The sequence below is a fragment of the Myotis lucifugus genome, unplaced genomic scaffold (assembly GCF_000147115.1).
Source record: "Myotis lucifugus unplaced genomic scaffold, Myoluc2.0 scaffold_620, whole genome shotgun sequence".
NCBI classification, from domain to species: Eukaryota; Metazoa; Chordata; class Mammalia; order Chiroptera; family Vespertilionidae; genus Myotis; species Myotis lucifugus.
Window position 1 is genome coordinate 215925 of NW_005871668.1, and position 15121 is coordinate 231045.

A 15121-nucleotide genomic window follows, 5' to 3' on the forward strand; every position below is an offset into this window, starting at 1 on the left:
TTCACGGTCTGAAACGGTGGTTTCACGTGTTTTGTCCGGCTTTACCTTGAGTCTGGAGGAGGGCTGGTCCTACACCAGCGGCTCCATCGTGGCCCAGAAGTGTGAGGTCTCCAGTTCTCTTCCTCAGACTAACACCCACAAGGAGGATTTCCCAGATTAGACCCTGTAGATCCCATCTCCCTCTCATTTCCACCTCCAGCCTTTGGTCCCACGAGGCCCACTTGCCGCAAATTCATTTCCACTCCCCCCTCCTTCAGGGAGTTCCCTGCCCCCACCCCTGGGCCCCGGTCTCTTCTCCCTCTCAGTGGCATGGTTACTTTTTTCAAATCCATATATTCTCTGGATGTTCTGCTCCACTTAAACTTTCAGCTTCACAGGAAGGAGAGATCCCTGTGTTCTCTTATTTTTAAATATCTCTTTTATGTGTAAATATCTCCTATGTTTCTTATAAGAGCAATTAGCCAGTCTCTCTAAAGCTCTTCCTTTCTCTGTGAAAGCCCAGGTAGGAATTCCAGCTGGACAGCATTTCACGTGAGAAGGTCAACACATGGTGTAAACTATGGCATGAAATGAGCTAGGAGCCTGGGAAATGCATCGTGGCTCCATCCCAAACTGCTCTGTGACCCCGGAGTGGTGCCTGTCCCTCTCTGAGCCCCTGCATCCCTGTCTGCCTATGCCCTGGGGCCGTTGGAGGGTAACATGTGAGATAGGCTTGCCTCGAGGAGAAGCTGGGGAAGGTTCTAGACTCCCAGGTTTTTCTCAGGCTCCAGGTAGGAGCGAGAGTCTTTGCTTTCTGTGGACTGAGAAGAGGTGTCTACCCTCGAGCATGGGGGGCGGAGGTGGGGGCGGTGGCTCGAGAGGCCACTTACTCCGCCAGCTCCGAGGGCTCCTGGGGACTGAGAGCGTGACCCTCTCAGGTACCGCCCCCGGGTGGGAGCCGCCGGACGATCCAGACACGGGCTCTGAGTGTTCACATCCAGAGGTCTCCCCGTCTCCACGCTTCGTGGCCGCGAAGACCCAGACGAACCAGTCGGGGAAAAAAGCTTCGGCCTCCGTGGTCCGATGCTCCACCCTCTTACACCGCACCCCTCCAGCCACCCAAACCCAGACGTTCCGCACTCCAAATTCAGGATCTCCAGCCAACAAGGCAACCTCAGGTACCAACGGCCTATGTCACCCTACACTCCCTCCATCCCCCCTCCCCCCACCTGCCACAGCTGTGCCCGGGGTCATTGTTCCCTTGCAAGAGCAAGAGTGGGGGTCCCCTAGTTCTGTGGGACGAATCTGGGTCCTGGCTCTGCCTCTGACGGGCCCTGAGACCTTGGCGAGCCGCCTAACTAACCTCTCTGAGTCTAAGTTTTCTTATCCTAAACCAGAGGGTTGCACAGAGAGTTTGCAAAGTTTTCTCTTTTTAAACAAGAGAATATTTCCCCCCACGTCATGGCCTACGGTGTTTTTAAAAACTGCTTTAAATTCCTTGCCAATATTTGGACGCTAGGAGGTTTTATGTGAAACTTGATCTCCAGCTGACATGGACAAGTCAGCTCCGGCCGTTCCGGGCCCACTTTCCTGCAGTGCAACAATTGGCTTGGGCTGAGCCACAGCTGCCTCCTGTATTCATAGAGCATGTGCTCTCCAGTTTTCCACAGTCCCCACCACTCCCTCCTGCCTACCCAACACAAGAGCCATGTGGCGGGTGCCATTTCTCATTGTGATCACACTGTTGTCTGTCTGACATGCAGCCCAGTTCATCCATTCATGTCCCCTGCCTGGAAACCCCTCGGCATGCGTTTGCATCCCCCATCTTTCAGAAAACCCAGCCTAAGAACTCATTTCTACGAAGAGCTGTTCTCCTCGAAGCAGAGTGGCTGGCCAGAAGCTCTGTGCTCTTGGCCTCCCGCTACTCGTGAAATCGCTCCCTGGGCCGTGGCCCAGCAGGAAACCAATGGATGCCACCTCCAGTGTTTTCTGGTCCAGGCGGAGAGGGGCTCCGACCCCTGAAGGGTGAACAGCGGTATTTCTCCCAGGAAAACGGATAAGACGCATGTGTGCTGAGCGCCAGTTATCAGGAACCCTGACTCATGCCCAGATGGAACGAGCCTTGGGCGCCTGCCTGCGGCGTAGGGTAGAGTGATGATGTGGTCCTTCTGGGATCAGGGACCTTTCAGTTGCTGTCAAGAGGCCCACAGCCATACATTAAACGTACAAGTGATCAGACTGAGTTCAGTGACCCAGTAGGTTGGACTGGCGTTGACGAGTTGTGTTTGCCATTATTCTTTGGTTCGTGGGCTACTGTGGGGCAAGGATGTGTTCGTCAGAAATGTGTGAAGATAGGCTTATGAAGTTTAGATGTCCCGGAAGGAGAGTAAGTACGTAATCAACCTTGAACATCATGGATTTTCAGGTACTGCGTTGAGAAAAGCCGATAGCCGTTGTATTTTTCTAGAAACAGGCTGGTCCTCATGGGCTCGTCGGTGGTAGATGTTGGCTCAGCTAACTAATGGGATCACAAGTTTCAAATGTTTGCTTTTTATTCTTGACCTTATGGCTGGGAGTTTCTATGTCTGTAGTTCCTGCAGGGAGCTGCCTGGAAGGGGCTGTTTGGTCTGTGGCAGCTCCCGGACCTCAGTGTCCCCAAAGAAGCATCCCGGAAGCTCTGGGACTTGCTCCTAGCTGCCTTTATGTGACCTGGGAGATTTGGGGTTGGGGGCAGAGCAGGTGGGCAGAGCAGAGGACGCTAGAGCTGGAAGTGGTCACCGCCTTCACCGTGTTGGAACAGGCAGCTCTTCCTGGGCGGAGGTGCGGGCCTGTGCCTGGGACCTCACCCACCGTACAGCCCACTGGTTTGTGGCCAGAGGTGCCCATGGCAGGGAGAGCTGATCAAAATTTGCATTATGAGCTGAGTACTGGGAAACGAATCATGACCTCAGTTGTCCTAAGTTCTGCCAATAAAGTGGCGAGGCTGCATGAAAGTCCCCCGCAGAAGGGTCGCCACCCCCCTGCACACACGAGGATTAAGATGCAGAAAGGACTCGCTTGTGAAAAAGGAAGCGTCTGCCTGTGCGAGAATGAAGTCTCATTCTGCCGTCTTAGGGGATTAACAGCTGTTCAGCCCCGGGAATTGACAGCCTCACTTTCCTGTGGGTGTGTGTGTGTGTTTCACCTATAAAATGGAAGTGACGATGTGGACCTCACAGAGCTATTGGGAGAATTAAGAGAGACCCTGGGTGTAAGGCATCTAAATCAGTGCCTGGCACATAGTAGGTGCTCAGTAAATGAGTGCACCCCCCCTTCCCCCTAGGCAAAGAACTGAGGGGCTTTCTTTGCCCATTTAAAGATGACTTCTTGAAGGAGGCAGGTATGGAGCTCTCGGCCCAGGCATTCTGTGGGTGCGTTTTGAAGAGAGGGTTATCTTTGTGATGAGGACAGCCTCTGCGGAAAGGAGACGTCATTGGGGCCAGGGAATGGGGCATTGAGCAGGACCTGTAGGAGCTGCCTCTGGCTTCCTTTCCTGTCACCCGATGATCGCCCAGAACCCCGGCCCCCGCAGCCTGAGCGAGAGCCCTTCTGGCATGGGGTGGACTGGGTGACAGTGGTATTTCCCACAGTGAGTTCCTGAAACCACCATTTTTTGAGGAATAGTAAGGAATCTACCCACTAATTTAAAAATAGGCGCCTTAGCTTCTTTGGCTCAGTGGATACAGTGTCGGCCTGTGGACTGAAGGGTCCCGGGTTCGATTCCAATCAAGGACACATGCCCAGGTTGCTGTCTCGATCCCCAGTAGGGGGCATGCAGGAGGCAGCTGATCAGTGATTCTCTCATCATTGATGTTTCTCTCTCTCCCTCTCCCTTCCTCTCTAAAATTTATAAAAATATATTTAAAGAAAAGTAGGCTTCAGTGGCCAAATCCATTTGGAAAGGCTGGATTAAATAAAGCCAGATGGGCCTCTTTTCAGTGAACTTCTCCGAGCCTTTGACACGCTGGTGCAAGTTCTTCTCCCTAAGAAAGGGGCTGGGTCGGCTGTTCCACCCCGTGACTTGTTCCCAGAAGTCTTTGTCTCCTGGAGCATCCAGCACCCACTGTGCCAAGAGCTGCTTGGAAAAGCCGAGTCCCCTCCCAGCCAGATATTCAGTTTCAGTACCTTCTGCAGGTCGGGGAGAGGTGGGCACTAAATTGGTATTTTCCACCTTGGATTCTGTCTCTGCCTCTGGGGTTACAGGCAGCGCCTGGGAGAAGGTGAGCCACTAAGAAAAGTGCCGCCTGTAAGTGGAGATGCCCAAGAAATCATCAGGAGCTAGTCCTTAACCTGTGTGAACTCTGACCGGATCTCACCTGGTCTTTGGCCTCCTGGGGTGTGGACTGCCCCCGCTCTGCCTGGCACACCTTCTCTCCAAGGCGCTCCTTGCCACCCAGGGACCACTGGGCATGTGGAGCTGTCCGGCCCACCTGCTCTGTCAGAACTGCCTTCAGGAGACTGTCTGCCCTCCTCCCTGCTCCGTTGTGGGGCCTGAGACAGTGGAATCTGGCAGAGGGACCAGTGGGGGCAGGTCCACATTACTTAGTGGCACACGTGTGGCTGCCCAGGGGCCCAGATGGGAGACCCAGGCCCATTTGCCGTCTGCTCACTTGGCTGGATTTCATCTGCGAGCTCCTGGACAGGTCACCCACACATGCCCCTAGGCCTGGACCTCCACCCCCTCTGGGCACTGTCCGGAGGGTCTCCTGGGGCCCTGACAAGGTATCAGGCAGCTCAGGTGAGCTTGAGGAGCTGGGGCTCTGATTGGGGATCCTGGAGCTCCTCATTGTGCTGATCCCCCCAACACCAAGCCCAGGTACCCCAGCCTCTGAGCCGCCTCTGGCATGCCCCCCACCTTTGGACCTAGTGCTGATCAATCACCGTCGTTTTCTCTCGCTCTCTCCTGTCCCCACCAGCAGAAAGCGCTTTCAGTCGGAGAGTAGAGAGCAAAGCACAAAACCACTTTGAAGAGACGAACAGCAGTTCCCAAAACTCCAGCGGTGAGTGTGCCCTGTGCCAGGTGCCCTGTGCTGAGGTTGCCGGCTCTGTCTTCTCCCCCCTGTAGGCTGGGGTCTCCATGATGCATGCTGGTGGTGTTGGGAGGGGGCTGAGAATTAGGAGGCCAGGGCTGGGCAGAAACCCAGGGGCCTAGTCTTCCAGGGGCCTCCTTCTGGGCCTTGGGGGCATCTCGGGGGACTGTGGCCCTTCCTGTCTCTTCCCCATGGAGAGAGGAACTCCCCCTACCCCATAGCCTGCAACATCTACACGCATGGCCCCAGAGAGCTGAGCCTAAAAGAGCCATTTCTGTGCTTTTAGGGAAAACATCATAGCCATTTTCTTTCCAGCAGAGGCAATGGGGTTACAGCAGAGAGAGCTGTGGCCTGGTAAGCCAGAGGCCCAGAGTTCTGGCTCCACTTTGGACCAGGAACCATCCAACGGTTCCCTTCCAGCCCCTGCCTGCCCAAGGTTTGCCTGAGGTTCCTGGCAGTGTTTTGGCGCCCCCTGGTGGCTGCCTCCGCCAAGACCCTGGCAGAACAGAGAGGGCCTTAGAACAGAGCTGCCCAAGGCCCCTCTCCCCAGATAGACCTGGGTCAGCCTGGCGGGGCCGTGGGGGGGTCACCAGCGGCCTCTGTCCGAAAAGGCATAGCCAGGCGGTCTGCACAGTGGCAGCCAGGGCAGGAAGGGAAGGGGAAAGAGTTCTGACACTGGTTGTAGTAAAGCAAGGCACCCCCTCTCTCGCACAGTTGAGGTTCCGTTCGTCATGCTTGGTTTCCGCTTGTGCCCGCATATCCTGGGCACTGCTTGTGTATAGACAGATGCTGGGCGCAGCCTGACTGTCCATCAGGGGCTTCATGAAACAGTTGGGAACACAGATTTGAATGTGGAGGCTTCTGCGTAGGAATCTGAGCCCCAGCTCTGTCTCCAGTCAAGGTTCGAACCTCAGCTCCGCCCCCTGTGAGCTGGTGGCTGGGCCTGGACTCTCAATTCTCCTCCGCTGTAAAGTGGGGATAGCACAGACGTCCCTGCGTGGTGAGCATTCAGCAAGTGTCCTGCAGAGATTACGTACCCACTCACGTAATCTCTTTAAGTAAACCCAGTTATTCTACGAGTGCCCTGAGCAAGGGAGTGAGGGGTGCGGGGGGGCCCTGACAGGACCCCTTCACTGTCGAGAACGTGTCAGCTTTTCCAAGCTGCTTCAACCCTTTTGAAAAATGTAATCCGGCAGCATCTCCAACAAATGGGCTTAAATGTGGTGGCGTTTTGCCCAAGGCCACACAGGACTAAGCATCAGGACCGGAGCCCTGGTCTCCCGGGGGTCTCTGCTCTGAGCCGGCCAGGCTGCACCCCTGCCTCTCCTTCCACTAGAGCCGATACTCAGAACTGGGAACGGGCTGTGTGAAGGGCAGACACCGTTTACTGAGCGCTTACTCTGTGCCTGGCGTGTGTTCAGAGCTGTGTGTGTCTTTCCTGTCTTCACGTGTGCCCCAGCCCCAGCAGGAGGGTTATCTTTCGTTTTGGGGTGAGAAAACGGAGGCTCAGGAGAAGGGGGTAGTTGCCCCAGGTCCCCAGCTTGTAAGCGGTGGAGCCGGTACCCCAGCCGAGTCCACCTGCACTGCCACCTCCTGCGTCTGAGGCTCACCTGGCAGCACCAGGCAGCGTGGGGCAGGTTCCAGCAGGCAGAGCACCTCACAAGCACAGCCCTCGGGTCCAGGACCTCAAGCAGCTTCCCGTCCTGAAGCCGAGCGTGGACATTCTCATTGTGCTCTGTGGGCTCACCTTTGGAGAGCTGAGTGTGTCCTAGAGGGGTGGCCCTGGCTGCCATTGCCCTGCCCAGTGTCCCAGCCCCACCCCGGAATCTGAGCCTGGCTCTGTGCTCCCCTCCTCTGAGGGCCCCATCTGACTCACCACTTGTTAAGAATGGAAATAATGACGGTCATCTGAGAGCACCAGACCTGGAGGAGACCTAGCTAAACTGTTTCTCTTTTGCAGAAACTGCAAGTCCCCTGATTTCCAATACTTTCCCTCTCCTACAGAGTAAGTGGTGGTCCCATGGGGGGGCTGGAGAGGGCGAGGCCGGGCAGGGAATGAACTGAGTGGCCCCAGCTCTCAGGGCCTCCCCAGAGCATCTGACCTTGGGCCGCCCTCCCAGGCAGACAGGGCAGCTAGTAGCGCAGGAGGAGTGCCCAGCCCAGGCGGGTGGAGGAGTGGGCACGGGGGACGAGGCAGACCCCCGACATGGCAGCCGCCTCTGTCCCCCAGCCCTGCAGGAACACAGACCTCCCCATGTCAGCCATCCTCCTCCTCTCTTTATCCTTCCCTCCTTTGTACCCCTTCTTCCTCCTTTCATCTCTTGGGCATTGACTCGAGTATTGGGAGCAGAGATGAAAGATAAAGGCCCACTTGTCCCGGTCCTGTGTGCTGTCATCCTCCCTTCTCTCCCGCCCTCCGCCTCTTCTCTGCCCTTTCAGCGTCTTATCCCACTTCTTGCTTTTCTGTGGCTTTCTCCACTTCTTACCCTGTTTCTTCTTCCTCTCCCTTTCCTCTGTGTGCATTGCCTTGTTTGGGGGTTCATTCATACATTAACTCATCCGTTTGCTCAGCAAACAGTGATGCCCGTGTGCTTCTACAGGCAGGCAGATGGGCCGTGGAACCAGTAAGACCCGGTCTCTGCCTGAGAGCTCCTGTCCCTCTCCAGCCCACCCCCAGTGCCCAGAACAGTGCCTGGCACACAGTAAGCACTCAGTAAATGGCTGCCTGACCGCATCAGAGGCTCTCTGAGGCTGCACGTCCTCCTCTCCCCATCGATCCTTCCTGCCCCCAGCCTCCCGCTCACCCGTTAGTGCCAGGGGCAGGTCAGGCTGGGCCCAGAGCCCCAGTGTGTGTTGGGGTTCCCAGTTCCAAATCCGCCCACAGCCCAGCAGGAAGACGCCCAGGGTCCTTCTGCCCCTAAAACGGCTGCTTCATTTCTCCCCGCAGAACCCTACACGTGTGGCGCCTGTGGGATCCAGTTCCAGTTCTACAACAACCTGCTGGAGCACATGCAGTCCCATGCGGGTAAGCGCCCCACAGCCCATGGGGCGCTGCAGCACCCCCCGCCCCCAGACCAGGGAAGGCCCCTCTTTCCCAGGAAATGGTCACAGGACATGGGACCTGCCTTCAGGATCCCCCGTCCATCGGTTATAACACGGGGTGGGGTTAGGGGGACAGCAGGCTCGGGAGAGCACAGAGAGAGTGGCACGGGGCTGAAGCAGGCTTCTGGAAGGTTGTGGCTCCCATGTTAAACCTAAAGGCCAAATAGAAACTGACCAGGGAGATGTGAAGGTGGATGTTGAGTGTGGCTTGAGGTCAGAATGATCAGAGGCCAGAGATGCGAGAGGGGAGGCCCAGGGAAGGCCTTGAATGCCAGCTCGGGGCATTTAGACTTGACCTTACGGGGAATGGTGACAGCAGTTGAAGGCTGCTCAGGGACCAAGGCCTGAAACTCCCACAACTCACTCCCTCCCTCCCTCCTCTGAAGCCCCAACCCTCCACCTGCTCTGCCCGCCTCTGGAAGCTGAGGCTAATTAGGGAAGAGTCTGGAGCCCGTGCTAGGCTGTGCCTCAGGCAGTTGGGCAGAGGCCATTAAAATGCAAATCAAGGCTGCACCTCCTGGTGGCCCCACCTCCTCCAGCACCTCCACTTTTTCCATGAAGAGCTTTGGGCCGCTTTGTTCTGGTCCAGTGCTGGCAGAGAATGCGGGGAGGCAATCTGGTGCAAAGCCAGGCTGAATCCCAGCCAGGCTGCGTCGGGATTAAAGGATTGACTCCATAGAGAGAAATTAAACGTCATGATCTGCGCAGTTCACAGCGCTGCTGCGAAGGGGGATCAGCCTCGAATAACACCAATCTCATTAAGAGGCTGCTGAACGGCACAGGGTAATTCCCGCTAATAAACTTCCTGTCGGTGCCGGAGGGAAACCTGTCTTGCTTTGTAATAGGTCAGGAGCCTGTTTGTCAGCAATAATACTAAAGACAGCTAACATTTAGTGAGCGATCAGTATGTGTCAGGAGGTTATTTCATTCGATCTGAACAAGCCTGTTCGCCGGCGGACAGGATCCCATTGTACAGATGAGGAAAACTGAGGCTCAGACAACAGAATCACAGGTCCAAACAGCTACTAACATAATTTGAGCTCTTCCTTGGTGCCAGGACTTATCCTAAGAGTTTCACACATATTAGCTCACTTAACCTCAGAACATCCCTCTGAGTTAAGTGTCTGTATTAGCTCCACTTTACAGATAAGGAAATGGAGGCACAAAATGGCTTAGTAACTTACTGATAAATATACTGAGAGGTCCGAGGCTATGCAGTCACGATGTTAGCCCCATGCTCTTCCTCCTTCCTGCATTGCTCCCTCCCTGGGGGACAGCCTTTATTCCAGCTTTGCACCCAGCCCTTTGTAGACCAGACGTGAGTGTGTGTGTGTGTGTGTGTGTGTGTGTGTGTGTGTACATAGGGATAGCCACACAGAGTAAATGTTATGTCCAGCTCAAGCTATCAATCAAGCCTTTTTACAGAGCACTTACAGTACCTCACCCATGCAGTAGCAGCATCTGAGATATGGAGGGGAACATTTTATTTTATTCAACCGATACCAGACAGTGTTATCTAATGCTAGGCTGAGTAATTTGGATTCCAAGTCCTGCGGACAGTCAGAGTGAGGGAATGACCCTGCAGCTTGTCCAGCCCCAGCGTTTGGAGGGAGGAGGGGAAACTGAGGCCCAGAAGTGACGAACTCATGGTCACACCCACAGCCCTGGCAGAGCTGGGTTCAAACCCAGGCCTTTCAGATCCCTGTGCTCTAGTGGAGAACGTCCACAAGAAAGGCTGCCGGTTTCCGTTTTAAAATCTGCGCTCCCCCTTTTTAAATGTAAGATCTGTTCATTAGAAGAAATTGGGAAAATGCAGAGAAATTGGGAAATGAAGAACGGGCCCTAATCTCAAAGTTAACCACTGTTACTCTTTTCATGGGTTTCTCTTCAGTCGTTTTAAAGTCAGATTCATTGGGATGTAATTTACAGAAGTGAAGTTCACAAGTTTAAGAGCACAGTTGGACGGGTTAACCATCCACCCAGAACGCCCCCTCCTGCCTCCGTGCAGCCAGGCCCTCCCTGCATCCCAGCCCTGGAAACCACTATTCAGATTTTCTGTTTTTGAATCATTTTTGGTAGTTTATGTCTTTCTAAGAATATGTCTCTTTCATTCAGGTTATCTAATCTGTTGGACTACTACTGTTTGTAGTATTTCTTTATAATCCTTTTTATTTCCATCAACTTTTCTCTGACCCCCTTTACCAAGTAGATGTTTCCTTCTCTTCCTAGTTTGGTCAGAGTTTGTGTCGTGGGTGGCTGTTGAATTTTGTCATATTTTAATGTGCATTTATATCTGTGGGGATGATTTTTCTATTTGTTTCTTTCCACTTAGTATAGGGCATTACACTGATTGGTTTTCAATTATTAACCTCAACTTGGATTTCTGGGATAAACTCCATAGTCATAATATGCTATTCTTTCTATATATTACTGTCTCTAGCTTGCTAATATTTTGTTAAGGACTTTTGTGTATATGTTTACGAGGGATATTGGTTGTCGTTCCTTTTCTTGTAATGTTTTTCTCTGGTTTTGGATCAGGGTAATGCCAGCCTCATAAACTAAATTTCTAATAAATATACTGAAAAGTCCAAAAAAACCACTTTGAAGATGTGAGAGTGTGAAATGCTTTAGGGTGTAACTGGAACCCCTCCCCCATTTCAGAGCTAGAATTCTGGGGTTGTGTGGGGTCGGGGGAGCTCCCAGCCAGACCCGTGCTGTGATATCCCCATTTGCTCAGCACTTACTCCACGCCGGGCACTGTGCTCCGCCCTTTCCCTGCGTTTTCTCTTGTTAGTCCTTCCAGCAGTTGTGTCCCATCTGTGTGATTATCTTCGTTTTTCCAAATGATGAAAATGAGGCTTCGCAAATCTATGATAGCTGTGTGAGGAGGAGCCAGGATTTGGCTCCAGGCCTCAGTCCCAGGGGGCATGCGTGCCCTCCCCCGCCACGCTCTAGCTCTCGTCTGTTAGTCCACAGGCCTCTGATACTGTAGGGTGACACACCGTCCCCTTTGTGCCCACAGCGGACAACGAGAACAACATCACCTCTAACCAGTCCCGATCGCCACCTGCTGTTGTGGAAGAGAAGTGGAAACCCCAGGCCCAGAGGAACAGCGCCAACAACAGTAGGTCTCTTCCAGGCTGGAGCCGGGGGCCTCACGGAGGTCTGCCCCACGCACCTCCAGCCCCAGCTCAGGTTGCTCTCTTCTGCCCGCATCCCCACCACCTGTGCCTCCCAGGGTGACGGAAGGCCACGCATAACAGTTTCCAAAGCACTTGCACACTTACTAGTAAGACCTCATAGGATCGGCAAAAGGAGGCCCGGGGAGAGGAGGTGACCTGTGTGTGATCAGAGTCCAAATTAGTGACAGGATCAGAACTGGAATCCACTCTCACAATTTCTGTTGGTCGCTCTTTCCTGACATGTTGGCCTCCTGCATTTTATTCACTGGAGGTGCCTTTATTAGCAGCCATTGCTATACTGAGGAAGAGGTTAGACCAGTGGTCGGCAAACTGCGGCTCACGAGCCACATGCGGCTCTTTGGCCCCTTGAGTGTGGCTCTTCCACAAAATACCGACTTCTGCGCATGGGCCACGAAGTTTCAATCGCACTGTACATGCGCGCCTGCACGTGGTATTTTGTAGAAGAGCCACACTCAAGGGGCCAAAGAGCCGCATGTGGCTCGTGAGCCGCAGTTTGCCGACCACTGGGTTAGACTAGTTGGCTTCAAAAGTCTAGGTGACTGGCCCATGCAGCAAGTATGCTGCACACATACCACTATGTTGTATTCCCACGCCCATGGCAGGCATTACCAATCCATCAGTCATAGAATGTCATTCTCGTGAAACTCATGTAATTTCTGTGCAAGATGAAATCTGTTCATCATTCCTAATAATAGGTGCTGGGAGTATTAGTCTGCTGCTGGATCCAGGAGCCTCAGATGCCAGGGTTAATCCGATCTCTCCTTGTGTCCCCTGCCAGCCACGGCCAGCGGTTTAACATCCAACAGCATCATCCCTGAGAAGGAGCGGCAGAACATCGCAGAGCGGCTGCTGCGGGTCATGTGCGCTGACCTGGGAGCGCTGAGCGTGGTGAGTGGGAAGGAGTTCCTGAAACTGGCCCAGACGCTGGTGGACAGTGGCGCCCGCTACGGGGCTTTCTCCGTCACCGAGATCCTGGGCAACTTCAACACGCTGGCGCTGAAGCACCTGCCGCGCATGTATAACCAGGTGAAGGTGAAGGTGACGTGTGCCTTGGGCAGCAACGCCTGCCTGGGCATCGGCGTCACCTGTCACTCGCAGAGCGTGGGCCCCGACTCCTGCTACATCCTCACTGCCTACCAGGCCGAGGGCAACCACATCAAGAGCTACGTGCTGGGCGTGAAGGGAGCGGACATCCGTGACAGCGGCGACCTGGTGCACCACTGGGTGCAGAACGTGCTGTCAGAGTTCGTGATGTCGGAGATCAGGACAGTGTACGTGACGGACTGCCGGGTGAGCGCGTCCGCCTTCTCCAAGGCCGGCATGTGCCTCCGCTGCTCCGCCTGTGCCTTGAACTCGGTGGTGCAGAGCGTGCTGAGCAAGCGGACGCTGCAGGCCCGCAGCATGCACGAGGTCATCGAGCTGCTCAACGTGTGCGAGGACCTGGCGGGCTCCACCGGCCTCGCCAAGGAGACCTTCGGGTCGCTGGAGGAGACCTCGCCGCCGCCCTGCTGGAACTCGGTCACGGACTCGCTGCTGCTGGTGCACGAGCGCTACGAGCAGATCTGCGAGTTCTACAGCCGGGCCAAGAAGATGAACCTCATCCAGAGCCTCAACAAGCACCTGCTCAGCAACCTGGCAGCCATCCTGACGCCGGTGAAGCAAGCGGTCATCGAGCTGAGCAACGAGAGCCAGCCCACCCTGCAGCTGGTGCTGCCCACCTACGTCCGGCTGGAGAAGCTGTTCACGGCCAAGGCCAACGACGCGGGCACGGTCAGCAAGCTGTGCCACCTCTTCCTGGAAGCCCTCAAGGAGAACTTCAAGGTGCACCCGGCGCATAAGGTGGCCATGATCCTGGACCCACAGCAGAAGCTGCGGCCGGTCCCGCCGTATCAGCACGAGGAAATCATCGGCAAGGTGTGCGAGCTCATCAACGAGGTCAAGGAGTCCTGGACGGAGGAGGCCGACTTCGAGCCCGCCGCCAAGAAGCCTCGCTCCGCCGCCGGCGAGAACCCCGCCGCTCAGGAAGACGATCGGCTGGGCAAGAACGAGGTGTACGATTACCTGCAGGAGCCCCTCTTCCAGGCCACCCCCGATCTCTTCCAGTACTGGTCGTGCGTGACCCAGAAGCACACGAAACTCGCCAAGCTGGCCTTCTGGCTCCTCGCGGTCCCGGCCGTGGGGGCCAGGAGTGGGTGTGTCAGTATGTGTGAGCAGGCGCTTCTCATCAAAAGGAGGCGACTGCTCAGCCCCGAAGATATGAACAAACTCATGTTTCTGAAGTCCAACATGCTTTAAGACTTCTACTTCCGAACAAAAGAAAAGCGAGAGGGAACGGTAGGGGAAAAAAAATTTACACAACACTGTCGCCAACAAAGGAAAGGAGTTTAAGTTCTAAACACTGTGGACCTCATTCTAAACGCCCCCTGGAAACTTAAGTGCTTTTTCCAGTGTGTGTGTGCATGTGTGTGTCCCAGCACGCGGACCGTGGGTGCGGGGCACGAGGCTCTTTTGCTCATCTGCGTGGCCGCCGTAGCTTCGCACACGCGTGCACACACATACTACCCTGGTGCATGTCCACGCCTGCTCGTGGGCGCGTGTGCATTAAACTGGGCGTGTCGGGAAAGCCGAGGGTGTGGGAAAGAGGGAAAACGCTCACCTCGTTTCCTTGCCAAGGGGCTTCGAAGACTTGGTTTTCAGGTGCGCAGGTTGGTAGGACGCCGATGTTGCAAGGTGTTCAGGCAGCTGAGATCTGAAGTGACTTGACGCGCTCTGTCCTCAGCCCGTGGTCCCCCTTTTCCCTTCATGCCCCCTCCCCGCAGCCCTCCTCACCCTAAGGCGCCCTCCCCGGCTGCCCCGCGATGGATTCTCCAAACCGCATCAGATGGACAGTTTCTGCACTGGACTTTGTTCTTGTTCACCTTCAGGGCATTGAGCAGCTGCCTTCGAGACACTGCGGGTGTCACGGGGCAGCCGCCTTAGAAACACACCTATCTATCTCCCCAGATCAGGAAAGGAGACTTTAAGAATAGAAAGCTGACTTTTGGCTTTTTAATATAAGAAGAAGAAGAAAAAAAAAGACATATTTCAGAGAAGTATAGATACTATCTCCACTCCTTAATTCTCTTCCTAACATTTTAGCCGTTTTTATCTTTTGGTTTCGTTTTTTTTTCAAATTTGATTTAGACTCTGCTAGGAGGCACTGAATGTCTATAACTTATGTTTTGAAGGTTGTTTGTTTTTTTTTAACTGCCATTTTTGTTCCTCAAGTCACACTGTAAACGAGCTCATCTCAGTGGTCTATTCGCTCTCCTCCGGTTTCCATTAGCCTTCCCTGTACGGTCCCGTGTCTGTGTATTTGAACAGCCAGGACCCCGCCCTGGTCTGTGCTGTGTGGAGACCAGGAGTGGGGTTGGAGTCACAGGTTCCACGGGGGTGGGGTTCGGTGGAAGCCATAGGGACGCCTGTGGGTTAGGATTTCTCCTGAATGTAAGCGGAGGCCCGCCCTCCTGGCTCGCCGCGTCCGGTACTGCGAATGTCCGACTGATACCCAGAGTGCATTACACTACTCACCACGTCACTGACACTCTCAGCTCAGCAGGGACTCAGCAGGGACTCCTGAGCTGACCCACGTTCACGTCCGTCACACCTCAGACCCACCGCCTCCCCACCCCTCCCCAGGACCCCAGGGGTTCCGGTGGGTCTGTTGCCCACAGCCCTGGGGTCCCCGCACTCGAGCCTCAGCCCTCCTTCCAGTACAGTAGTTGCGCA

At 54.8% G+C, this 15121-nt stretch overlaps 1 protein-coding gene across 1 annotated transcript in view; it reads left to right on the forward strand.

Annotated features, from left to right (window-relative positions):
* The window catches only part of ZNF618 (zinc finger protein 618), a 76356-nt gene extending 61721 nt beyond the window's left edge, over positions 1-14635 (forward strand). Inside the window, exons 10-14 of the mRNA XM_023746032.1 lie at positions 918-1157; positions 4938-5018; positions 7996-8073; positions 11173-11274; positions 12132-14635. Coding sequence (XP_023601800.1) covers positions 918-1157; positions 4938-5018; positions 7996-8073; positions 11173-11274; positions 12132-13648 — 2018 coding nt within the window. The 3' untranslated portion in view covers positions 13649-14635. The remainder of the gene's footprint in view (positions 1-917; positions 1158-4937; positions 5019-7995; positions 8074-11172; positions 11275-12131) is intronic.
* Positions 14636-15121: the final 486 nt, after the last annotated feature.